General features: G+C 41.4%; 1 protein-coding gene across 6 annotated transcripts in view; it reads left to right on the top strand.

Moving 5' to 3' along the window:
- The window catches only part of LOC129707796 (protein PHTF2-like), an 86,088-nt gene that overhangs the window by 33,263 nt on the left and 26,515 nt on the right, over positions 1-26,310 (top strand). For 5 of the 6 annotated variants that reach the window (XM_055653127.1, XM_055653126.1, XM_055653125.1 and 2 more), the window contains exons 3-8: positions 2,159-2,215; positions 12,300-12,369; positions 15,470-15,628; positions 19,179-19,344; positions 19,983-20,141; positions 23,041-23,239. In XM_055653127.1, the coding sequence (XP_055509102.1) occupies positions 2,159-2,215; positions 12,300-12,369; positions 15,470-15,628; positions 19,179-19,344; positions 19,983-20,141; positions 23,041-23,239 (810 nt within the window). Of the gene's footprint in view, positions 1-2,158; positions 2,216-12,299; positions 12,370-15,469; positions 15,629-19,178; positions 19,345-19,982; positions 20,142-23,040; positions 23,240-26,310 lie in introns of those variants that run through there. The other variant, XM_055653129.1, reaches the window with a different exon arrangement.

Genomic DNA, 26,310 nt, shown 5'->3' with positions numbered 1-26,310 from the left:
TGTAGGTGTTGTCATAGGTTGTTGCCAGGTGTCGTAGGTGAATTTCATTAAAATGAGTCCCTGGCTGGCGCCTAAAGAGTGGCCTAAGTGGGACAAGCCCATAAAGCTCTCAACCATTTCCACTTCGGCACCAGCGATGTTGATGGGGACATGTACTCCACCATGCATCCTGAGGTTGATTACTAGCTCCTTTATCTTGCTGACACTGAGGGAGAAATTATTCTAGCACCATGTTAAGAAGTTTGCTATCTCCTTGTTCTGCATCTCGTTATTGTTCACGATCCGGCTGGCCACAGTGGTGTCATTTGCAAACTTGTAGATGGAGTTAGAGCTAAATTGACCGCACAATCGTGAATGTATTGGGCGTATAGTAGAGGACTGAGAACACATCTTTGCAGGGCACTGGTGTTGAGAATTATTGTGGAGAAGGTGTTATCGCCAAACCTCACTGATTGTGGTCTGTGCTTCAGAAAGTCGAGATCCATTAGCTGAAGAGGGTGCTGATTCCTAGGTCCAGGAATTTGGAGATGAGCTTTCTGTGACGCCTTCAATTATCAATCCTATTATTGTAACAATAATTTTAAATCCATGGTGCATCCAAGTAATTTTGGTTAAACCGTAAACCATAGGACGGGCATGTATCTATGTTATTTGCTGAAAGTTAAAGTGCAGGGGCCGCAAGCAACTGGGAAGGCAAGTAGAAGGTTCTGCATTGTTGCAATAGTGTTTGTAACAGCAATTATGTCAGCCACTGATGAGAACTTGCCTTTACAGATCTAGTCTTCTTACTGAAGGGAAGATATACCTGTGACAGGAGAAATACAGCAGAACCTCACCAGAATGATTCTTGCGAAGGAGAGATTAAGCCGACCGGGTTTATACGTTAGAGTCACAAGAGACTGCAGGTGCTGGAATCTTGAGCAAAAATTATATTGCTGAACAAACCCCTCGGATTGGCAGTATCTGTGAAAGGAATTAGTAAGACAAATTTGTGGATTGCGACCCTTCCTCAAACTTTATCTGACCATATCCCTCCACAAATACTCCCTGACCTGCAGAGATCCTTCAACACTTTTTTGGGCCTGAGCACTGGGTATGGAAAAATGTGAGATGATGTCATTGATACATACAAAATTCTCATGGGACATGACATGGATAATGTAACCCCTGGCTGGGGTGTTTAGAACCAGGTGTCACAGTCCAAGTAAGGACTGAGATCATAAGAAATGTCCTCAATCAGAGGATAGTGAATCAAGATTTTCACCACATGTACTAAACCGTTACTGTACATACGACAATAAACTCAACCTGACTCAAATCAAATATTTGGAATTCGCTGCAATACAAGGCTTTAAAAATTCAATTATAGGTATATTCATTACATGGGTTGACAGATTTTGTATATTAAGGGATTAACAGATATGCTAGTACAGGAAAGTATTAGTGTGGTGAAAGATCTGTTGTGATGTAAATGAATGACGGATCAGGCAATATGGGCATATATTTGGCCTTCTCTTGCTTCTGTTTGTCGTGTTGGTGCAGAATCTGTCGGGTTAGGATCGTAAGAGGAAAATTTTCCCATTTAAAAAAAACTGATATAATGGAAAGTACTTATCACCTTTGTAATTAGCTGCAGTCTATAATTTAGCTGTTGGGAAAATATCAGTATATGCAGACACTACTGTCTTGCATATACTAGATTATAGATATCTACATTGCGTATAATTAATGAAGTGTCACTTAACCATATTCCTCATGTTTTATTAAGATCTCTGAACCCTATATGTGACATTTCCTGCTTTAGACATTTCCTAATAACATTTAATTATGATCATCAAGGGGATGGGAGATTGCGACCTTCACGTGGTCCGCCCTGTTTCGACGAATGCAATCAACCTGGCATGCACAATCAAGTAAGATCAAATAGAACAAGTTGTCCTAAAACTTTAGGTTGTGCACGCCATACACAAGACGAAGAAGATGATCATCAAGTAGAACAATATTTGTATTTATAGTTGGTGTTACAAATTCTATATCCACCAGTATTTTTGTAACACAAGTATGAGTATTTGTGCTACAAAAATACTGGAGGATATAGATCTTTAATGTCTTTGGTTCTATTTGATTATGCTTGAGAAACTTGTTAAATCTTTTGCAGATCGGTGCGTACGATCAACAGATATGGGAGAAATCCGTGGAACAACGAGAGATCAAGGTAATGTATTTTTCACTAATGCAATAAATAAGCGGCTCATCTAGTATTTAAAGATGATGTAATGTTTAGTGAAGTTTCCTCTGAATGCATATTTTCTTTTAATTAGTTATGCTTTTGATAAATCGGAAACAAAATAAAGCATAAGGCAGCAATTTTGGACATTGTTTTTAATTTTAGTGTGTAGGGTTTGTCAGAATGGCTTGCCTAATCCAGAAAGATGGATTAAATTTAAAGTTGATTGAGGCCTCTGAGATGGGTTGGAAATCCTGTAACAATTAATGTCTGAGATGTTTAGATACCTGAGCTGAATAAGAATTTGGCCTATGTTATTGGTGTGGGAATCGATCCCTATATTTTTAATATTTCTTAGTTTCTTACTTTCACAAGCTCTCAATCAAGAACATTTCCATATTTGATGAAGCATGTCAAATAATGTAAGAACATCTGTATCTTGCCTGGAAATTTGAAACAAAAGAGAACATTGGAAATAACCAGGAGACCAGGCAGCATCTGTGGGGAGAGGAGACAGACTTTATTTTGTTTAATTCAGTTTATTATTGTCACGTGCAGTGATATATAGTGAAAAGCTTTTGTTTGCGTGCTATCCAGTCAAGGAAAATACTATACATGATTACAATCAAGCTGTCCACAGTGCACTGATAAAGGATAAAGTGTGAAAAATTTAATGCAAGATAAAGTCATCTGTATCAAGTGAATCGGTGGGCGGAGCGACTCGCGTCGCAGCGGCCTCTGCAGTCCGTCCGTCTTTTTATTGTTTTTTGTCTCGTTGAATGTAGTTTTTATTTTTTTTAATTTTTTTGTGTATGTGTGCGGGGGGTGGGGGAAACTTTTAAAATCTATCCCCTGCACGGAGAACCCAACCTTTTCTCTGTCGGGTCTCCGTTGTCGTTGGGGCCTAGCACCGTGGAGCGGCCTCCAGCAGGAACGACCTGGGGCTCCAATCCCGGAGCTGCGGAGCTACTCACCATCGTTGAGCTGGCCGAGTTCGGAGCGAGAGGAGCGGTGGTGGCGCGCTGCTGCGACCCGACCCCGGGGATTTGGAGGCTTACCGCAGGTCTGGTGGACAGTGACACCGGGAGCCCGCGGGTCCCTGCTGGGAGACTGCTTTTTGGGGCTTCCTCAACGGTGACTTCACCTGCCTGAGTTGCGGGGTTGAAGAGTACCTGGAGCGGGGCCTTATATCATCGCCCGGCGTGGCTTGGAATGGCTGTGGGACTTTGCTAGCGCCCGCCGGGGGCTCCAACAATAATACCCGGAGCGTGGACCTTGCATCACCCGGCGCGGCGTTAATGGCGCGGGGCAATTACCATCGCCCGCCGGGGGCTTTGACTTTGACTCTGACATCGGGAGGGGAATGGGAAGTGCAGGGGAGAGAAGTATTTGCCTTCCATCACAGCGAGGAGGAGATGCGCTGTGATGGATGTTTGTGTAAATTGTGTTGTGTCTTGGTTCTTTTTTTGTGTGTATGACTGCAGAAACAACATTTCGTTTGAACCTCAATGGGGTTCAAATGACAAATAAATTGTATTGTATTGTAAGTCCGATTAAAGAAAGTTCAAAGGTCTCCAATGAGGTAGATGGGAGGTCAGGACCACACTGTAGCTGATGTAGAGGATCGTTGTTACCTAAAAGCAGGTGGGAAGAAACTGTATTTGTATTGGAGATGGATGACCTTGCATCAGAATTGTCCAGTATAGCATATACAGTTATATAGTTATACAGCATATGAATGTATATACAGTGCATTCAGAAAGTATTCAGACCTCTTCACTTTTTCCACATTTTGTTACATTACAGCCTTATTTTAAAATGGATTAAATTCATTATTTTTATCAACCTACACACAATACCCCAGAATTGCAAAGTAATGAAAAATAAATAACTGAAATCACATTTACATAAGTATTCAGACCCTTTGCTATGACACTCAAAATTGAGCTTGGATTCATCCTGTTTCCATTGATTATCCTTGATGTTTCTACAACTTGATTGGAGTCCACCAATGGTAAATTAAATTGATTGGACATGATTTGGAAAGGTACACGCCTGTCTATATAAGGTCCCACAGTTGACAGTGCATGTCAGAGGAAAAACCAAGCCATGAAGACGAAGGAATTGTCCGTAGACCTCCGAGATAGGATTGTGTCGAGACACAGATCTGGGGAAGGGTATAAAACAATTTCTGCAGCATTGCAGGTCCCGAAGAGCACAGTGGCCTCCGTCATTCTTAAATAGAAGAACTTTGGAACCAACAGGACTCTTCATAGAGCTGACCACCCGGCCAAACTGAGCAATCGGGGGAGAAGGGCCTTGGTCAGGAAGGTGACCAAGAACCCGAATGGTCACTATGAGAGAGCTCCAGAGTTCCTCTGTGGAGATGGGAGAATCTTCCGGAAGGACAACTATATCTGCAGCACTCCACTAATCAGGCCTTTATGGTAGAGTGGCCAGATGGAAGCCACTCCTCAGTAAAATGCACATGCTTGGAGTTTGCCAAAAGACATGAGAAACAAGATTTGCTGGTCTGATGAAACCAAGATTGAACTCTTTGGCCTGAATGCCAAGTGTCACGTCTGGAGGAAACCAGGCACCGCTCATCACCTGGCCAATACCATACCTACGGTGAAACATGGTGGTGGTTGCATCATGCTGTGGGGATGTTTTTCAGCGGCAGGAACTGGGAGACCAGTCAGGATCGAGTAAAAGATGAACGGCGCAAAGTACAGAGAGATCCTTGATGAAAACCTGTTCCAGAGCATTCTGGACCTCAGACTGGGGCTGAGGTTCACCTTCCAACAGCACAACAACCCTAAGCACACAGCCAAGACAACGCAGGAGTGGTTTTGTGACAAATCTGTGAATGTCCTTGAGTGGCCCAGTCCGAGTCGGGACTGGAACCCGATCGAACATCTCTAAAAGAACCTGAAAATAGCTGTGCATCGACGCTCCCCATCCAACCTGACAGAGCTTGAGAGGATCTGCAGAGAAGAATGGGAGAAATTACCCAAATACACGTGTGCCAAGCTTGTAGCGTCATACCCAGGAAGACTTTGAGGCTGTAATCACTGAGTAACTGGTCTAAATACTTATGTAAATGTGATATTTCTGTTATTTCTTTTTAATTACTTTGCAAACATTTGCTTTTTTATTATGGGGTATTGTGTGTAGATTGATGATAAAAAAAAAGATAATTTAATCCATTTTAGAATAAGGTTGTAACGTAACAAAATGGGGAAAAAATGAAGGGGTTGGAATACTTTCTGAATGCACTGCATAGGGAAAGCCTGCTTTCCTGATGTGTAATTCGTATTAAGTGCTAGGAGTTAGTGTGGGTCCAGACAGAACATGAGGTACTGCTCTTTGATCTTCTGTTAGCATTGTTGAAAAAGTTAGAACCTTGTAGGAAACCATTGACTGGTTAGAACAGTAGTGGGATGGAACCTCATGGCTAAATCAGCGTGACAAAGATTTAGAAGCTCGGGTCACCCTTGTGACCTTAAATGGAGCTCATCCATAAAGTGGTCAACAAATCTGCATTCCTGCGGGTAGAGGAGGTGTTATCATGAGCACTGACTGAGCTCCACTAAATTGGAGGAAGTCCAAGTGAATTGTGCCTCCTTATTAGATCGACTGGGTCCCTGAATGGTGGTAAAAGCAGAGGTGTTCAAAATGGAGAAGGTGTAGTCTGGAGCTCAGTCAGCTATAATGGAAGGGAAGTCGCAGTTTATAAAAATAAAATAAAAATTTAAAAAAGGAATCTCAAAGACATTGCTATGGAAAACTGGCTTCAGAAAAGGTACAGAGATGGAGAAAATGGGAAAATGAGAATAGGCGCAGATATCCTGATAGATGTGGAAATCTGTGGGCTTGTAAATGGATGTTGGTGGCTAATGTATCCCCTGAGATGAGAGAAGAAATCAGCAGCAAAGGTAGTACAGATTTTGGGTTCTGCATGAACACACCTTGTGAAGATGAGATCAGTATGGAAATCAGCAGCAAAGGTAATTGTACCTGGATCCAAACGAAATGGGTTTCTGCAGCCATACATTGAACGAAGGAACCCCAGACACAACTTATTAATACATAGTTATCACTGTGATGGAAGATATCTCTCCACTGCACTCTCCCCCCCCCCCCCGAAGAGGTAATTCATTGTCCCCGGCCATTGAAACTGCAATCGGGTCCTGTGTTTAAAGTCCCGCGGCCGGCAATGGTGTTAGGCCTGTCCCACTTCGACCCCGCAACACGGGAGAAGTCGCCTAATCCGCGAAAAGCAGCTGTTCTAATGGTTCTGGTGTTGTTTGCCCTCGACTCATACTTGCAACATGGTCGACACGACGTCGTAGGAGGTCTTTGTAACTCTCCATCGTTTTCGAGAGTAGTCCCCGTGTACTCGAGGCCTCAGCTAGGTCGCGGAGTATTTTTTAACATGTTGAAAAATGCCCGCGAGTAAAAAAATGTCACCATGGAAAAAATCAATACTTTTTTTACTCGTAGGTTTAGTCGTAGTAAGTCAGCATGTGAGTCGTAGGTAATCGAAGGTAGTCGTAGATAGACTTCATCATAGTCAAAGGAGATCGAAGGAGGTCGTCTTCACTCTCCACTGTTCGGTGTCCAATTTTCCCGAAGTTAGTCGAAGCTAGTCTTCAACCTAGTTGAAGGAGGTCTTCAACATGACATTTTTTTCAAACTCTCCTAAACTCTTCTAAACTCGCCAATTAGGTCGCCCAAGTGGGACAGCCCCTCAACTCTGTATAGATGCTGCTTTAACTGATGAGTATTTCCAGCATTCTCCTTTGTTCACATTCCATCTCCACCGTCTGTAGTTTAAAACATGTGTTGTCATTGTACTAGTTCTGATGAAGGGCTGTTGCCTAGAACGTTGATTCTGTTTCTTTGTTGATAGATGCTGCCTGACCCGCTGAATGTTTCTGGCAGTGTCTCTTTTCAAGGTTTCCAGCATTTCCAGTTTTTGCTTTGAGTACATCTTATACTTGCTTAAACATTTTTACCTTCCTGCTGTTCAATTTATGGCTTGGTCTGGAACTTTCGTTCATTGAGAATTGCCATCAATTAGGTGATATTTCTCTCTGGAACTTATTTTCTGCTAATTAAAAGGGTGAATCGGTAGGATGTTCAGTTGCCTGTTGAGGCACGAGTCAAGAAGTTAAACTAATGCACAATTCAATGACGGATTTAGGTTAAAGTGCTTCTATTAAATGCTCTATTGACATTTTTCTGTTATCTTTTTTGTTTAATTTTTCTTAATGTTGCATTTATTTTTACCTTTTTGTTATTCCACCTCCTTCTGTCTCTTTATTGTCTTGATTACTTTGTAGTTACCTCATACTTTTTTTGCATTATTTCTAATATTATTTTACTCTTTGCAGTTTATTAAATTGGTAAGTAATCCAGGAAATGGTTTTTTGCTTGTAACTCAAATTTACTGTGGTCAGCTGTGCTTTTATTTTACACAAGAATTATGATTTAAAGATTTCCTTTGTGTGCTGCTGGTGTCAACAATGTCTTCTATTTTGCTACCTAATGTAGGAAATCTTTCATGGCTACTACTAATATAGCATGGACATGTATTGCACCGTAAGATTAATTTTGCACTGTTGCATGAAAAATTGCAAAGTTATACAGAACTCATGTCGGTGATATTAATAAAACACTTGATTGAAGTTTGCACACTTTTTCAGTTGAGCTAATGAGAAACCGAGTGTATGGGATGTTTTGAAGCTCTTTTGGTTTGGCTTTTATCTGTGTATATCCTCTAGAAAGGCATGAACAAATACATTTTGAAAGGAAAGAATTATTATACTTTTTTTTGAAGCAAATTCAATGCAAAAGGGGCCCTGCATATGCCTGTCTATAATTTAAATCTCCAATCTGTTTGTATTGAAACCTCAGTCATTCCCAGAATTTCTTCCCAGAGGCCATTAGGACTGTAAACTCCTATCTCTCCAGGGACTAACTTTACTGTACAATTTTATTGTTGTGTGGTGTCTTTTTAAAATTGCTGTTTTTTTACTTTTCTCCCCTCTCTCCCACAAATATGTAATATGTGATTCTGTTCCATTCTGTTTATAGTTTGTTTGTTTGTTTTTTGCACAATTCGCGAGCATTGCCACTTTTCATTTCACTGCACATCTCGTATGTGTATGTGACGAATAAACTTGACTTGACTTGACATAGGGTCCCCCTCTAAACATAAATCTTGGCTTTGGCCGCAAAAGTATATGATTCCAGTTCCATTTTATGCAGAGAAATGTTTGGACTTGAAATTAAAAAAAAAGTAAACTACTATCCTCCCTCCCTCCCTCCCTCCCTCCCTCCCTCCCTCCCTCCCTCAACTTCCACTGAGAAAGAGAATTCCAAACTCATTGTTATACGAGAATTTTCCCGAATAGTTTAGGACTGATGAGTAAAGCCCATAGTGCTCGATGTTTAAAGCCCATAGCACTCCAGCCGGTAGTGCTATATCTAGAACCCGTAGAGCTGCAGCCGACAGCTCTTCGTTTAAATTCCCACGCGTTAAACTGACAGCGCTCTGTTTAAACTTTTGAGCGCCAAACCGGCAGTGCTGGTTTATTACCTTTACACCCTTTGCGGGCGAGATGCGGAAATTTCCCGAAATTATTTCATTTCCGTAAAATTACCCGAAGACAACCAGAATTTCCCGAATTTCGGGTAATTTCCTTCAAAGTGGAAACACTGGTCTAATTTGTTTGCACTTTCAAGAAAATATTTTTTGTAAAGTGCACCAACAATTTTGTTAATTAACCAAATTCTCACTTCAACTTTGAGGTTGAGGATCTTGACAGGTTTTATCAGCCAAACATGAGACAGAATTGCCCATGACACTGCCTTTTGAAGGAAACCTATAACCTTTGCTAATTCACAAATACTTCCATTACAATACCCATCCCCACATAATTGCAAAACCATTCCCTAAAGCAACAGTCAGGTGATTGATATTAGCTAATAAATATAGTTTGTAGCTCAGAAATAAAGTGGCTGTAGTTAACCCATTGACTTTAACACATGGCTGTGAATTAATTCTGCATATGCACGTCTTGCTTTTGACGAGATCAAAACTCCGTTACTTTAAACAACTGACTGTTTTAGTTTTCTTTCTGGCATAGCTAATAATAAACTGCCAGCCCGGTGAAGCTGTAAAACTGGACCATGTGCACGTTTACTCAGTGTAATCACCATTGTCATAGCCATGAGGCCCCATCAATTGATTAAAGCTCTGCAGTCATGCTATTCATGTTCGAAAGGTGATGGGTGGACAATTAAATAGCTAATGAGACTGACTCTGCAGATGTGTGTTTTCAGTGATAAGAGGGCCAAGGCTTCTCCAGAAATGCTGAGAATATGGGCCAATTGGTCTATCTCTGTGGGTCTCTGCCATCGGTTGGTCGTTTTTAGGCAAGTTCATTTCCTCTGAGTGACATGAAGAAGTTGCTGAATATACTGGAATATGTTATTGGCTGTACACAAATGCCACGGATACAGCATAGGCCATGGTCCTGATAGCATCTTGACTATAGTGTGCTGTAGACACGTATTGTACAACTAGCCGTGCCATAGGTCAAGCTCGTCCAGTACAATGGATTCTGCCCGTCAAAATAGAAAGTTATCTAGACATGTCGAACCACAAAAAAGACACATCAAATATTGGTTTTACTGCTCTCTCCATCTAATCATAATGATCTAGCACAATGATGGAAAAAAGTATTAAACAGCAATTGCAAATAAACTGGATCATGTTTACCTTCAGCCAGGATCAATCGGTTCCAAATGTCAAAACAGTTTTTATCTGAATATGAACAAAATAACTAAATTCCAGAGGCGAGGTGAGCTTTACTGGAATGCCTCTAATGTTATGGCAGCAACAGATTGAGTGTGAATTCTAGTTAAATTTGAATCTAGGTATGGTCTGTTTACTCAGGAAATTGCTGTACGAGTTCAACAGGATGGAAGATATTCCAGTCTCCTACACTTTCCAGCTACTTCATTGATGACTTCCCAATAACATTTGGTCAGAAGTGCATGTATTTTGTTGATGAGGGAACATTTGTTGACAATTGTTGTGCTTGATTCCATTTGTAGTCTTTATAGATGTACACTGCACTTTGGATGAAAAGCAGCAAATAATATTGATGTTGCACACCTCCCAGTGAATTATGACCTGCTTTTCGAGGGAATATAGAATCTGCCATTGACATTCTGTGGCATCACATTATCAAATAAATTATAATCTTCATTCTTAGGGTTCACTATTGATAAAAAAATCTAAATTGCCCAACCATTATAAATACTCTGGTGACAAGACAGGTCAGATCATTGGCATTGTGCTTAGTGATTCACCTCCTAATTTTCCAGAGTGTTGTCCATAAGTTTGCGTATGGAATCTATATCATATATCATATCATATACTTACTAAAAGTCTGATCGTGTGTATGTGTGTGTGTATATGTGGTTGTCTTTACATCTTCGCAAACACACTAGGTGGTAACGATTACATATTTACATATTCCGATTGACAAATTTTCCCTCGAGGCCGAGTTCACCTTCACTGAACATTTTATGCTTTATTTCTCGACATTATCGACATTAGATTAAAAGTCTAAAACAGTCAAAAGACTTTGAAATTGAAACGACCAGCTTCAACTGATGACGTCACAATGACTCGGCTAGCGGTGATCAGCTCACTGAAGATTTCATCCTTTATTTGACATGTTATTCACGATTAAAGCTTAAAAAATGTGAGGAAGGAGAGTGGGGGATGTAGGGTGTACGGGATAGAAGGGCAGTGGGGGAGGTGAGGGAGAGTGGTGGAGTGGTATAGGGGAGGTGAGGAGCAGGGGGTAGAGCGAGAGGAGCAGATAGGGAGGGGAGAGGGTTAGGGAGGGAGTGATTGAGGGTAGGGAAAAGGAGAGGAAAGGGAGAGGTGAGGAGTTGGGGAGGAGGGGAGGATGAGAGAAAAAAGAAGAGGGAGGGTGAAGAGGAGGGGGGTTCTGGGGGATGAGGGGGAATGGAGGAGGGGAGGGGTAGGAAGAGGGATGGTGAGGTAATGGAGGGGAAGAGAGGAGGGGAGGGATTGAGGGGAGGAAGCTGAGGAGTTGGTGGTGGCTGGGGAGAGGGAGGATAATGGAGGAGGGGAATAAGGGACTGAAGAGGGAGAGTGGGATACGTTCACATTGATTTTATTTTTTATGTTATTGCCATTTTAAACTTTAAACGTCAGCCGCGCCTGTGCAGTTGGGGGCTATTGGTGAGTGGTGGAATATTGTGTTGGGGGAATGGGGCCCAACGGGTCCCACTTGGTCTTATAAAATGAAAATATTTGCCAGGTCTTGCAGTTTTTGTTGCTACAGGAGATAGAAGCAGAGTTATTGTTTCATGTTGATGGCATTTTATCGGGTATTGATGTGAAGTGTTAATTCCTGTCTTCCTGAGTTCCCGTGTATTTAATTCACATTTCCTTTCTCAGTAATATTTTGGTTATGGTGATATATACTCCACTTCTTTGAATTAGTACAGCTCCAACAATATTTCAGAAGTTTACCACCTTCCAGGATGAAATGATCCACATGATTGGCACTTTTCCACTGCTGGTGGCTGCAAGTGTATCAATAATAAGAAGCATTATACCGTCTTACAAGGGCATCATCGGCAGGTCCTTCCCAATCTGTGATCTCTGCATTTAGAAGAAAAGGGGCAAGAGGACATGATATCACTAGCACATCACGTTTCTCTGCAAATAGCATAGCAGGCTGATTGAGAAATATGTTTTATACCCGAGCGTAGAGCTCTTCAATGTATTACTGTTCCTTTGTTATTACTGGATTAAAATTTAGTTCCCTGCAGCCAAGGTCATAGAGAGTATCATCAGCACAAAGACTAAGAAGAATAAAGGTTGGTCTTGTCAGTAGTGTCTTTGTTCCTTGAATGAAATAAACCAAAATCATGCTTATCTTACATTATTACACTTATATTCCAAGTTACAATTGTAATTGGTCATTATTCACAAGATGTTTCTTTCCTATAGGGCATGAAGAACAAACCAAAGAAAACAGGCCATGTAAAACCAGACCTCATAGATGTTGATCTTGTAAGGGGTAAATATACATTTTTGTGTTGGAGGAAATATAAGAGCTTTAATGTGTGAATATATTGGAATCCTATCTGGAAGTTGACTTAAAATATTCCCTGTTGTCTTTATTTTACCAATCGCATTAGAATATATAACGTGAACTGATTTTTCCCCATGCCTACTCATTTTATCAAGTATCAAGTATCCTCTATTGTCATTCAGACTTTTCAGTCTGAACGAAATTTCGTGCCTTGCAGTCATAACATAGAATAAAAATAACAAAACACACAATAAGCACAAATTTAACATTCACCACAGTGAGTCCACCAGGCCTTCCTCACTGTGATGGAAGGCAAAAGTCTTAAGTCCTTGGCTCTTCCCTCCATGTTCTCCCTCTGCATTGAGGCGATCCAAGCTTCCAAAGTTGTGATGCCACCGGGTGATGGTAAGTCCAGCGGCTGAATCCGAGCTCCGCAAATGGGCCGGTTCAAACTCCGCTGCCCTGGGGAGGTCGAAGCTGCCGCACGCCAGTCCAGCGGACGCAGCTGTTGTTGCAGGAGCTCCGGAGAACAGATCACCAACCTGTGACCTGCGAGCTCCCGACGTTATCGTCATCTGAGCCCGTGGCCGAGGCTCCGAAGTCGGGTCGCCGCCACCACAGCCCCGAAGTCAGGTCGCCACTGCATCGCCGACACAGCCCCGAAGTCGGGTCGCCGCCACAACCCCAAAGTCAGCCAGCCCCGAAGTTGGTAAGTCCTGGCTGGCTCTGCCTCCGGAGCCTCGAGGTCGGTTCCAGTTGGAGGCCGCCAGTTCTGCCATTAGGCCTCAGCGCAGATGGAGACGGGGAATACGACCACCCCCCCCCCCCATACACAACTAAAATAATACTGAAACAAACTGTGACAACGGGACGAGAAAACAGAAAAAAACAAAAAACAAACGGACTGCAGGCGAGCCGCAGCTGCAAGGGCAGCGCCGCCACTTCCGGATAATTGCCAAAGTAAACCAACTGGAACATTATAATTCTTTGCTGAATCTTAGAATTTGTATTTTTGATGTCATTCTCGCACATCAAGCACTGTACAATTTAAGGTCCTATAAATTGTAAGGGCTTTCAGGTTTTCTTTGTGTGACTTGTCCTGGTCATAAGTGCATCGAGAGAAGCAAGCAAAAAACTTGCAAAACAGGTTTTACTGACGGTAGTTTAAAAAAAAAATCTCAAACAGTTCCAACTGAAGGACCAGAAATGTATTTATGTATCTTGTTGTACATGAGAATTTGGAAATCATGTTGCAAGATCAGGAGGCAATTCGAATGCGAGAATCCTCCAGTGGAAAAATTGAGGAAATTGTGTTTTGTTTCTGGTGAATATTCATTAAGATGGAATTTTCAATTGACTTGCGTGATGGACCAAGAAGGTGATGTATTCTAGTTATGCAGTTTACTTTCATCATAATTCTACGCTTTTAAGACACAATTAATTTGTTCTTGGATTATTGTGGTACTTGTGAACATGTGGAGACAACTGTCCTTTTATTTAAAGAAACTTCTGCAAAAAAACAAGAATCTTCTGCAAAAAAACAATTATTTGTGGATAAAAGCTAAAGTTGAAAGTGGCAACAAATATTTAGTAACCAGACATTTCCATAAGATTTATTTCTAGGTCAACTTTTTTTGTTTGTAAGCGCAACAATTTAGTCATTAATACATTGTCCACTATCAGACTACAGTAATTTGTTGGAAATTAGAATTATAAGACCTGAGATGTGAAAATTGTCTTTACATATTCATACCAGAATACCTAGAACAAAAATGTTAATAAGATCCATTTTCTTGGGAGTAGCTAGATAATTCAAGGTATTTCACAGGTTCTAGTCTTTTACTTCCAAGTAGCTCTGTTCGAAATCAAATTTATCTTCTGCAACTGTGACACATGACAACGAAGGTGACCTTCTGCTTAAAATTTGAATAGTTGGCTCATGCCCAAGCCTTGGTGACCCACTGATGTGTAATTAAATGCTGAACTTTGAAACGGAATGATTGATTGATGTGGGTGAATCTGTTACTTCACTCAATAGCTGGACTCCACATTAAGTACAGCAGTGGAGTCCTGGCTTGCTGCTTCTTCTCCCGGATGTGCATGGGAATCCCCTCTGCATTCCTACACCTGGTAAGGCCAGGTAAAATATTAGAGTTCTCATTTATTTATTATGGCTGCCTGGAGAAGAAAGCGAAGTTCCTATTTTTTTTTTTTTTTTTTAATATTCCTTAAAGTTTTTAAGTTTTTTCCATTTTACTTTTTTCACTTGCATCAATAAAAAGTTTTTAAATATTGTCTCTAAATATTGTAACTCTAAATGTTTTAAAATACAGATCTCGGGTGAAATTCGGTCCCAGTTAAAAAGAAAATGTTGAGATGCTCTGGGGATGGGGCGTCGGGATTTCATCAGATTAGACCTTTTTGTACCAGCTACAATACCACCTATTTATCTCTGAGGTACAGGCTTTCAGTCTGAAAAGCAGTCTTTCTCCACATCCACCCTTTGCTTCGATACCATGTAAGTCAATTCTGCATAGTTGGATCCCATGCAATCTGACGTTCTAGAGCAGTCTACTGTGCAGAACCTAATCAAAGTCTTTGCTGAAGTCCTTATAACTACATCTGTGGCCCTGCCCTACCAATCTTCTTGATTAATTCTTCAAAAACTTAAAATAAATTAGTGAGACACTATTTCCAACTGAGTGCAGATAGATGAGTACTGTAGCGAGCAACATTAAGTGATGAGCAAGGTCCAGTGAGACCCAAACCAATTATGATTCCTTATCATTGTGTCAGCATAACAGTCAGTTGTAGAAGCACTTTGGGAATATTCTGTTTTATATGTTGTGCTGCATGCTTGCATTTTTTTTCCCCTACATTGGTATTGCTTTGGAGCTTGTAGAGGTGGCGAGCACTCACAGTGGCATGAAGAATATATAGTCTCAGCCCATTGATACTTGCAAGGTGCCATTGCATGGTTTGCAATATTATACAGTTAATTGTTACGTATGCATTACTAATTTTGAAGAATTTATGCAAGATGCTTTAATTTTTTTTTTAATTGATTTTTCTTTCTGACCCATAGGATCTGCTTTTGCTAAAGCAAAACCAGAAAGTCCGTGGACCTCATTAACTAGAAAAGGAATTGTGCGAGTTGTGTTCTTTCCATTCTTTTTCAAATGGTGGATACAAGTAACCTCAAAATGCATCTTTTCATGGCTGCTTATTTTATACCTCCTTCAAGGTGAGGAGCGATGTAGTGTAAAATCTCTTCATTTGAAGAGATGTAAAATGGGTGGTTGATGACTGGTGTAGACTTAAATGGTTTGTTTCTGTGCTGTATCTCTCTGGCTCTCTAATGTGCACACCAAGGGGCCATTTTGGAGATGTGATAGTTTTCGATATTCCCAGCACATCAACAATACTTTATGTTCATGTTAGGATAAAGCATTTACTTTGATTTTGAAGGCTACAAAAATTTTGATGTAAAAATTTGGTGGTTCTTATGTCATTTGAAGACATTTTCAAATGTATTTTGTTTTATAATGAACATAAAAGTAGCATAAAAGGAGTCCTTTAATGTCGTTAATCCAGTAAAGTTTGATTATATTGCCAAGAGACTATCTTAATGCAGCCCACTCATTGTATTTTTGCTCTAGGTTATGTGTATTGCAGCAACAGGGTTTGAATTAATAGTCTTGTAGGCACTGAATCAACCACTCCAGTTTGCTCCACAATATAGGTCCACATTCGATTTTCTGGACACTGGAGGTCCTCCCTTTACATTGGACAAAATCCCCTTCCAGAAGTGACCCAAAAATGTGACACCTGTGCCGGTTGAGGCGGCCGTTCTCAACCTTATTGGGACTTCTACATAGGGAGATCCGAGATAGACAAAGCTTGGTAGATACAGGCGAGGAGGGGGATTTGATAGGCAAATGGTTGGACAATGACCAGAAATCAAAAGACAAGAAGTGTGACATGAGAAGTGTGCGTTGCTCAAAAACAAGAAGGATGCATGGGACAAGTATAGGCAGCTGGGATCAAGTTCATCCCTGGAGGAGTTTTGGGAACTAACGAGTAAACTGAAAAAGGAGATCAGAAGGGCAAAAAGGGGCCAGGAGATACCTCTGGCAGGTAGCATTGACAATCCCAAAAGATTTAAAAATACATAAGGGGGGAAAAGGGTAATTAGAGAGAAAGTGGGACCTCTCAGGAATCAAAGCGGTCACCTCTCTGTGGTGCCACAGGAGATGGGCAAGGTCCTTAATGAGTATTTCTCCTCTGTATTTACCGAGGAGAAACACAGTAGGATGGAGAAAAGTGGGGCAGTCAATGGAAGTGTCTTGAGAGCAGTCAGTGTTAACGTCGAAGAAGTACTGAAGGTATTATCGTGTATAAAGGTAGACAAATCTCCAGGGCCTGTAAGATATATCCGAGGACATTGCGGGAAGCTGGGGAGGAAATTGCGGGAGCCCTGGTTGAAATTTACGAGTCGTCCTTAAATACAGGAGAGGTGCCGTAAGACTGGAGAGTGGCAAATGTTGTGCCTCTATTCAAGAAGGGCTGCAGGGAAAATGCTGGGAACTATAGGCCGGTGACCTTAACATCTGTAGTTGGAAAGTTGCTAGAAAATATTCTGGTTATACAGGCATTTGGATGGGCAAGAGCTGATCAGGGATAGTCAGCATGGTTTTATATGTGGGAGTCGTGTCTCACAAATCCGATTGATTTTTTTTTTTTTGAAGACGTGACCAAAAAGGTAGATGAGGGCAGAGCTGTAGATGTTGTGTATAAGGATTTCAGTAAGGCATTCAACAAGGTTCCGCATGGTAGGCTACTCTGGAAGGTTAGATTGCATGGGATCCAGGGAGAGATAACTGAATGGATAGCAAATTGGTTCCGTGGAAGGAAGCAGAAGGTGATGGTGGAAGGTTGCTTTGTCTATGACTAATGGTGTGCCTCAGTGTTTGGTGCTGGGCCCATTGCTGTTTGTCATCTACATCAATGCTTTGGATGAGAACGTACAGGGCAACATTAGCATGTTTGCTGATGATATAAAAGTGAGTGGTTTTGCAGATAGTGAAGATGGTTGTGAAAGATTGCAGCAGGATCTGGATCGATTGGCCAGGTGGGCGGAGGAATGATTGTTGGAATTTAATACGGAAAAGTGTGAGGTGTTGCATTTTGGGAATTCTAACAAGGGCAGGACCTATACAGTGAATGGTAGGCCTCTGGGGAGTGTTGTAGAGCAGAGGGATCTAGGAGTGCAAGTGCATGGTTCCTTGATGGTCGAGTCGCAGGTAGATAAGGTGGTCAAAAAGGCTTTTGGCACATTGGCCTTCATCAGTCAGAGTATTAAGTATAGAAGTTGGGAGGTCATGTTGCAGTTGTGTAAGACATTGGTAAGACCGCATTTAGAATATTGTGTTCAGTTCTGGGCACCATTTTATAGGAAAGATATTGTCAGGCTTGAAAGGGTTCAGAAAAGATTTACGAGGATGGTACAAGGACTAGAGGGTGTGAGTTATAGGGAGAGTTTGAGGAGGCTGGGCCTCTTCTTTGGAGCGCAGGAGAATGAGGGGTGATCTTATAGAGGTGTACAAAATCATGAGAGGAATAGAATCGGGTAGATGCAGAGTCTCTTGCCCAGAGTAGGGGAATCGAGGACCAGAGGATATATATTCAAGGTGAAGGAGAAAAGATTTAATAGGAATCCGAGGGGTAACATTTTCACACAAAGGGTGGTGGGTGTATGGAACAAGCTGCCAGAGGAGGTAGTTGATGCTGGGACTATCCCATTGTTTAAGAAACAGTTAGAGAGGTACTTGATAGGACAGGTTTGGAGGGATATGGACCAAGTGCAGGCAAGTGAGACTCGTGTAGCTGGAACATTGTTGGCCGGTGTGGGCAAGTTAGGCCGAAGGGCCTGTTTCCACACTGTATCATTCTATGACTCAAATAATAGAATTGTATTGAATGGTACAGCACAGATGGAAACCATGTGTTGAGGTGTTGTGGGTGTGGTGGCATTGTGATTTAGATGATGGGCTTGTAGACAGTGTTCTGCACCATTGGTCCAGAGATGCGTGTTTACGAATTGTGAAGCCAGAGGAAGGAATATAGTAGTATATGGGATGCTATTCCACCATTTTGCGTGTAGCTTCACTCTGGCAATGGAGATGGCCCAGAACAGTAAGGTCAGCATGGGAATGGGAAGGGGATTTCAAATGGTTGGCAACCATGAGATCCAACAGGCATTGGAGGTATGAGTGCAAGTGTTCGGACAAACGGTCACCTGCTCTACGTTTGAATTTGCCGATGTAAAGAATGCCACATTGATCAGTCACTGTTTTCAATTTTTGTGACTGTGAATTCCTACCCAGGTACCTTGTTTACTTTAACACTACTGGCAATATTATCAGCCAGTCTTGCACATTCGTTCAAACACACTTTAAAAATCCATTTGTGCAACACCCACTGAATTTCTGTTATTTGGAAACTGCACATCAACATGAACATGAGGCTATGGCATAGGTCGGGCATGCCCTAATTGTGCAGCAAAATATGCCAGATGGGCTGAATAGCTTACTCCAGTTTCAAGATATATAGAAGATACCAAAGGTTTTTAAAAAATAAATTGTATAAACTATTGTTGACGTTATTACTGAACCAATCCCATGTATCAAAATGTTTGTATAAGCAGTAAATTTAATTTTGAATCATTTGGTTGAATGAGATGATAAGCAGAATTAAAATTTCACAAATACACAGTATAATTCTTCTGTTTGCAGTTACAGCAATCATATTGTTTTGCACAGCTGAAGTTACACATAGTGTACCGCACACTGAAGTATTTGGGCCTATCTGGTTGATGTTACTGCTTGGAACGGTACATTGCCAGATTGTATCAACGCATACACCCAAACTTGCAACAAGTAGTGGGGGCAAGCGAAGAAGGTAGTCTCTGATTTTGGAAACATTTGTCACTTGTTCAATAACACTGAATTCATATTTTACAATAAGTGTTAACATGTATGCTGTACTTAGATAGTAATTACCAAAGATCATAGAGTGCTAATCTTTGGTAATTACTGTTAACATGTTTGAAAAACAAATTACCTTATGAGTTAAACACACACAAAATTAAAATGTTCCTTAAGTTTATCACGAAATCTGCATGTTCTCTGTACTTGCATTCTGTTTCTATTTTTCTCTTGCACTCTTCTAATATACTTATGGTGTGATTTGCCTGGATGGCATGCAAACAAAGGATTTCACTGTATCTCAGTACAGGTTACAATAATAAAACAACACCAAGGTTACAATAAAGAGTTGGTGAACAGTAGGCACTTTCCTAAAGGGATCAAAAGTCAGCATGGTGCTCAGCAGCAAGTTATTGAACAATAGCACTCTGTACATGAATACATTTTGTACCATTGTATCTAATTCATTGTTATAAAATAAAATGTGAGATAAAAACACATTGTGAATCCCGTGCAAATATAAGTAAATTCTATTAGACGATATTTTTGTGGGCACTGCAGCAATTATGCTATTTTAACTATAAAACTGCCCTTTTAATCTTTCTTGCAAAGGAAATTGCGGAAATCAGTTCATCTAGAAGTACACAGAGAAGGGGAGGGCTCTAGTACAACAGATAATACACAGGAGGTGCACCACCAGTCTGGCACAGAGACCAGTTATAATGTTGGCAAAATCCTCCGAGACATCTGGAATACTTTTTCTTTTCCAGGGTATGTATTGACATTTTACAACTCTACATTCTTGCACATGTGTTTAGTAAAATATTTTTGTGCTTGGAACTCTGACAATGTTTTTTCTTGTTTATTGCCTTCCTCTCCTCATTTGGCTCCAATTCTTACTGGGGTGTGGATCAACTGGTGGCATCAAGTTTCCAGTATTCAAGTGCACATGTGGGAAGTGTTTGATAATGGACTGTTTGCAAGTATGTGCAGTTCTGGTGGTGACCACATTATAGGAAGTAAAAACAGAGGAGAGAGTACAAAGGAGATCCACCAAAAGGTTGACAGTGATGGAATATTTTGCCATGAAGGGAGCTTGTATAAGTTGAGGAGTGACCTAATTAAGGTATACAAAGTGTTGAGGGGTGTAGATTGAATGAACTGTTACTAGAGAGCTTAGATTGTGGAATTTAGAGGAGATTTGAGAGGGAGTTTTTTTCGCCAAGCGGGTGGATGAAACTTTGAACTGTCTGATGATTTTGTGGAAGCCGAGCGTTCAGGAATATTTGGATGAGTCCCTGAGCAGTGTCTACTTAATCTGTGAATGTATTTATCTTGCCTCCCCACATTGGGTCTAAATTATTATGTATCACAAAAAAAAAGGCAATTTACTGTGTACTGAGCCATATAAAACCCCACCGATCACAAAAACCTGTCAACCTTTGCCCATGACTTACTTTCACTGAGCCAGTTTTGGATCCAGTTAGTCACTCCCTTGCCTTGATTTCTGTTTATTTATTTGACAAGCCTGTGGGACCTTGTCAAAGGCACTGGGAAAATCCATGTGAACTACACCAACTTCATTGCTGTCATCAACTCTCCTTAATACCAGCTCAAATAATTAATTCACAAGAGTCACATGTGACATTACCGTAACAAAACCATGCTCTCCGTCGTAAACATACGCCTTTGTAAATAAAGGATTAATCTGTTGCTCTGAATGGTTTCCTGCCATTTTCCCTCTATCTTTGTGCCCACTATCTTTGTCTGCTAACTGACACATCATTCCTGGGTTTAATCCATCCATATTTTAAGCAATAATTCAATGCTGGCAATAATGCAAAATTCTCCGATTCTCTGAGAAAACTCCTGGCTCCAGGGAGGATTGAAACGGGTGGTCCGAGCCTCTGCGGATTCCTTGCTTGTTTAACAACTAGGGATATATTTTTTCTGGGCCTCCAATTTAAGGAGTTTGTGTTTAATTAAGGTTTGCTGACATTGTATCGGGGATGAGGGACCAGTTCTATGAAGAAATGGAGAATCTAGTCCCTGCAGTCGAACTGGTAATAGAGGTGTGCAAAATTGCAGTCACTTTCTGAATAAGGAGAAACTATTTCCACAGATGGGTAGGTCAGTTTTCTAATGGTGGTTGGAAAATTCAAAAGTATCCATAAATTAAATATACAGTGCCCTTCATAATGTTTGAGACAACGACCCATCATTTATTTATTTCCCTCTGTACTCCACAATTTGAGTTTTGTAATAGAAAAAATCACAGATGGGGGGGGGTCTTGGTTCCCTATGATTTAAAAGTAATGAAAATAAATAATATGGTGGATATAGAAAATGTTTTAATACATGGTGGATATAGAAAATGTTTTAATACACTATCAAGAGAAGAAAATCTTGGAAGATGATTGTAATCTGGTGTCGGGTCCAGTTGGAGCACATGGAAATAGTGCGTGATGATGAGTTGAATGTAAAGATAGCTGGGATGAAAAGTGAGGACCAAGGAAAAAGTATTGCTGTTCTGCCTTAGGAGAAAGGGGTGGTGAGAGATGTGCGGGAAATGGAGAGAAATTTGTATGAGAAATCCATGAGCTTTGCAAAATTTCCCACACATCACCATCCTCCCCAGATAGAACAGCAATAGAGTTTCCTTTGTCTTCACTCTCAGTCCACCAGCGTCCACATCATCTTTTGCTATTTCTGCTAGTTCTAACATGATTCTACTGCTATTCAAATCTTATCCTCTCTCGTCTCTTTCTCTCTGCAGGGACCACTATATAATTTCCTGTATTGATAATCCCTCCCCTTTCCTTCGTACTTTCCCACAAAACTGTAAGAGGTATAACACATTGTCCTTTTCTTCCCTCATTGTCGTCCAACAACCTGATTGCTATTCCAAATGAGAAGATACCTGCACTTCTTCCAACATTGTCTACTGTTTACAGTGCTCACTGAAACCAACCATATACAAGATGACAGTTTTGTGGCGCACCTGTGCTCTGTCCACAATGGTGATCCTGAGGTTCTGGTTGCTTTCCATTTTAACTCTTCTTCCCAGTTTTACACGGACTTGTCTGTCTTTGGCCCTCCATTGCTACAGAGAGGCTAAATGTAAATTGGAAGGTAGTCATCTCGTATTCCACCTGGCTAGGTTGGTTCGGTACCAAGGTAGTGGTATGAACATTGAGTTTCCAAATTTCAGATAATTCATACTCCTGGTGTTTTCCTCTCACATCATGGGTGGCACTTACCTGTTCACCTCGTTGTCTCCATCTTGTTCAACTTTCCCACCCCCTACACCCCACCTCCACTTGGTTCCATATGCCCATCATCCCTAGTACTACCTATCACCTGCCTGCTGATATATCCCGCTTCTACTTCTAACCTTAGCTTTTCTTTTCCCTCTGTCCTGATGCAGTGTCTTGGCCAAAATATCAGTTTGCACCTTTTGCCTCTACACATGCTGCTGATTTGCAAAGTTCTTCCAAGATTTTATTCATGTAATGACTTTACATACTTGCCTTGATATGGAGCTGTCTAAATAAATCCTGTTTTCTTTGAATGTACTTTAGCCTAATAACCCCCCCAAAAAATATTTTCCTAGCATTGACTGCAGTAGCCTGTTTGGTTATGAAGAATAATTTTTTCATTAAATTTTTAGGTCAAAAAAATTCAAGCAATCAATTGACAAATCAACAGAGACAGACAATGGCTATGTTTCTCTGGACGGAAGAGTGAGTAACAAAAGCCATGAAGATGGAAAACTATCTCATGATACCCATTGTGAAGTAGTGGGATCTAAAGAGTACAACATGAATACAGGAGCAGAACAAAATTCACAAACCCTTCTAAAACAGAAAGTAAGTTCCTGAGAAGCAGACTGATGAAATCTTTTGTTCACAGATGGCAGCACTACATGGATTTGCTAAAAGTTACATTTTTATTTAAAACTTTGGGCAAGAATGAGCAAATGCAGAGGTCCTAAATTTCCACATAGTTGGTTGGTGGGGACCGGACCATTTGGCTTCGATGCTGAACTCCGCATAGCGAGCTTATTTTCACGCACTTCTACCTTTGATGCTGGAAATCAACGTGCTAAAATTGTACCAGGTTAGTCCTGCGGCAAGCCTGTGGATTTGAATGGAGGAGAATGGCTGGTAGGGAAAAGTCTTTTACATGTTTTAATTTAACTGAATTTATTTAAATGTGTACTTGTCCCACTTTTTTTAATGTGTAATTCTTTATGATTTTTAAATGTTTGTGAAAGATTCAAACTCTTTGATAGTCAATAGGTAAGGTGTCACCTCTTAGTCAGCTGTCAACGCATTTCATGATGGAATTTGCTCTGTATAATTGTAGTGCAAGGCTCTGCTAATTGAGTCAGAGCAGGCTTTGGTGAGGTCATAAGGAATAGGAGTAGAATTAGGCCATTCGGCCCATCGTCTACTCTGCCATTCAATCATGGCTGATCTATCTCTCCTTCCTAACCACATTCCGAACCACCAGGGGCGCCTCACGATTTTTCGTCTTTTTTTGTTATTTTTAGTGTGTTTAAAAAGTTTGTGCAAATGTTCTCTGGTTTGTGATGGAGGTAAGCGACCGTAGAGTACTGTCAGCAGCAGTGTGGGCAGCCAAATCCTCCATACAGGACGAGGGAATAAAAGACACAGTCATTACAATAAAGTCATCATCCGGCGAGGGCGGATCCTCGCAGGTCTTCCGGGGTGCACGCAAGAGATTCAGCCAGGTGCATATCCTTACCGCATTTATGGATCAGAACAATGTCATATTTTTGAAGTTGCAACAATATCCGCTGTAGGTGTGCTGGAGAGGCATAATTGGTTTGTTAAAAATGCTGATCAGAGGTTGATTGTCAGTTTCAATCATGACCGTGTATCCAAAGATAAAGTCGTAAGATTTCTTGCAGGCGAAATCAACTGCCAACAGCATTCTCTCAATTTGGGCATACCGTAGTTCTGTGTCAGTCATAGTGCGCGAGGCATAGGCAACAGGCTTATTGCCGTTACCATAATTTTGAAGATATGATGCGCCTAGTCTGTGTTGTGAGGCGTCACATGTCAGTGTGAGCGGTATTTTAGGATCAAAACAAGAATAGCAGCACAAGACATCTGCTGCTTAAGAGTGTCGAACGCCTTCTGCTGTTGCTCGTGCCAGGTCCAAGCAGTGACTTTGTGTGTAAACTGGCGTAATGGGGCTGATATTTCGCTGAAATCCAGAATGAATTTGCTCAAGTAGTTAACCATGCCAAGGAACCTCTGCAAACTTAGCACGTCTGTGAGTGCTGGGAGCTCATTGATAGCACTGGTTTTCGCCGGATCAGTTTAGGCAGTCTTTAGTAAACACATGGCCTATGTATTTCACCTAATTTACCCTGAATTTGCATTTTTGAGGGTTCAGCTTGAGGTTGAGGGCTTTGGCGCGATCCAAGACTTTCGTCAGATTGGCATCGTGTTCTTCGACCATCCGTCCCGCAACGAGGATGTCATCCACTACGATGGAGCACGGGTAGCCTGCAAACAACTGCTCCATAGCTTGTTGAAATACTTCACTAGCAGAACTTATTCCAAAGGGCATGTGAATAAATCTGTAACGCCGGAACGGAGTGCTGAAAGTGGTTAACATGGAGTTGTGTTCCAGCGAAATCTGCCAGAATGAACTCTTGGCATCTAGGTCCGTGAATACAGTTGCCTCAGTGGGGTGGGAGATTGCAACCTTCACGTGGTCCGCCCTGTTTCGACGAGTGCAATTAACCTGGCGTGCACAATCAAGTAAGGTCAAATAGAACAAGTTGTCCTACAACTTTAGGCTGTGTGCGCCATACGCAAGAAGAGAAGTTGCCTCAGCCATCTGCGCAACGACGTCATCCACAGTGCGCATGGGATAGTGAGATCGTTTAATTGTTGTGTTTAAATCCTTGGGGTTGATGCAAATCCGTATCTCGTCTATTCTTCTTGGTAGCCACGACCATGGTGGCGACCCATTCCGAGGGGTCAGCAACGGGAGCAATCGCTCCTAGAGACCATTCTGTTAAGTTCACTTTGAACACGGTCCCGCATAGCCTGGGGAATCTTATGAGCTGGACCAACAACTGGAATTGCCTCGGGGTCAATGGTAATCGTATACCTGACACGCAACCTGCCCAGCTTATCGTCAAACAAATTCTTGTATTGTCAGGATTTGTTGGCTAAAGTCACAGTCTGTAGTCGGATGACAAACAGAAGGGCTGAAAGAAATCAGACCCATGTCTTGACATGCATTGACACCCAGCAGAGATGGCACATTTCCACGAACCGCATAGAAATTCAGGTTTGTGGGGAAGTGAGTTAAGCCAGCAGCGTAACTCTACTTGACCGATAGGGTGCACGCGACCTCCTGCAAATGGAACAAGGGAGGCAGCCGTTGGAATAACAATCTCTGTTTTTCGTAACTTTTGGAACACAGCCAGGCAAATGACGTTGCACCTGGCCCCTGAATCCAATTTCAGATAAAGAGTCTTGCCATTAACAAGCAAAGCAACCTTGGGGTCTAGTTGTTTATGCCTAACTCAGACAAGGCATGTACATCGACATCAAAACATTTGCCAGCAGCCTGTAAATCCATGGGAGCTGGTTGTGAGAATTCTGAGAAGGAATTTTCACGGCCAAGCGAATTAACAGATTGTCTTGTTCGAACTCTGTTGTTACGTGAACGACAGCATTTAAGGAAATGGTTTATTTTGTTGCAAAACCGATATACTTTTCCTATACACAGGGCAACGGTCACGATCAGCAGCATGTGAACCCCCACAGTTAAAGCAATTGTCTATCAGTCTCAACTTGGTATCAGGCATTTGAGGAAAACGAGGAGAGATTTGATAAGACACACGGGCAGCATTAATTTCACGAGCAGCAGAGTGCCCCAAGACTTTCAT

Source organism: Leucoraja erinacea, chromosome 22 (genome assembly GCF_028641065.1).
Source record: "Leucoraja erinacea ecotype New England chromosome 22, Leri_hhj_1, whole genome shotgun sequence".
In the NCBI taxonomy this organism is placed as follows: Eukaryota; Metazoa; Chordata; class Chondrichthyes; order Rajiformes; family Rajidae; genus Leucoraja; species Leucoraja erinaceus.
Note: the sequence above shows the minus strand (reverse complement) of the source record. Positions and strands in the feature narration are given on the sequence as shown.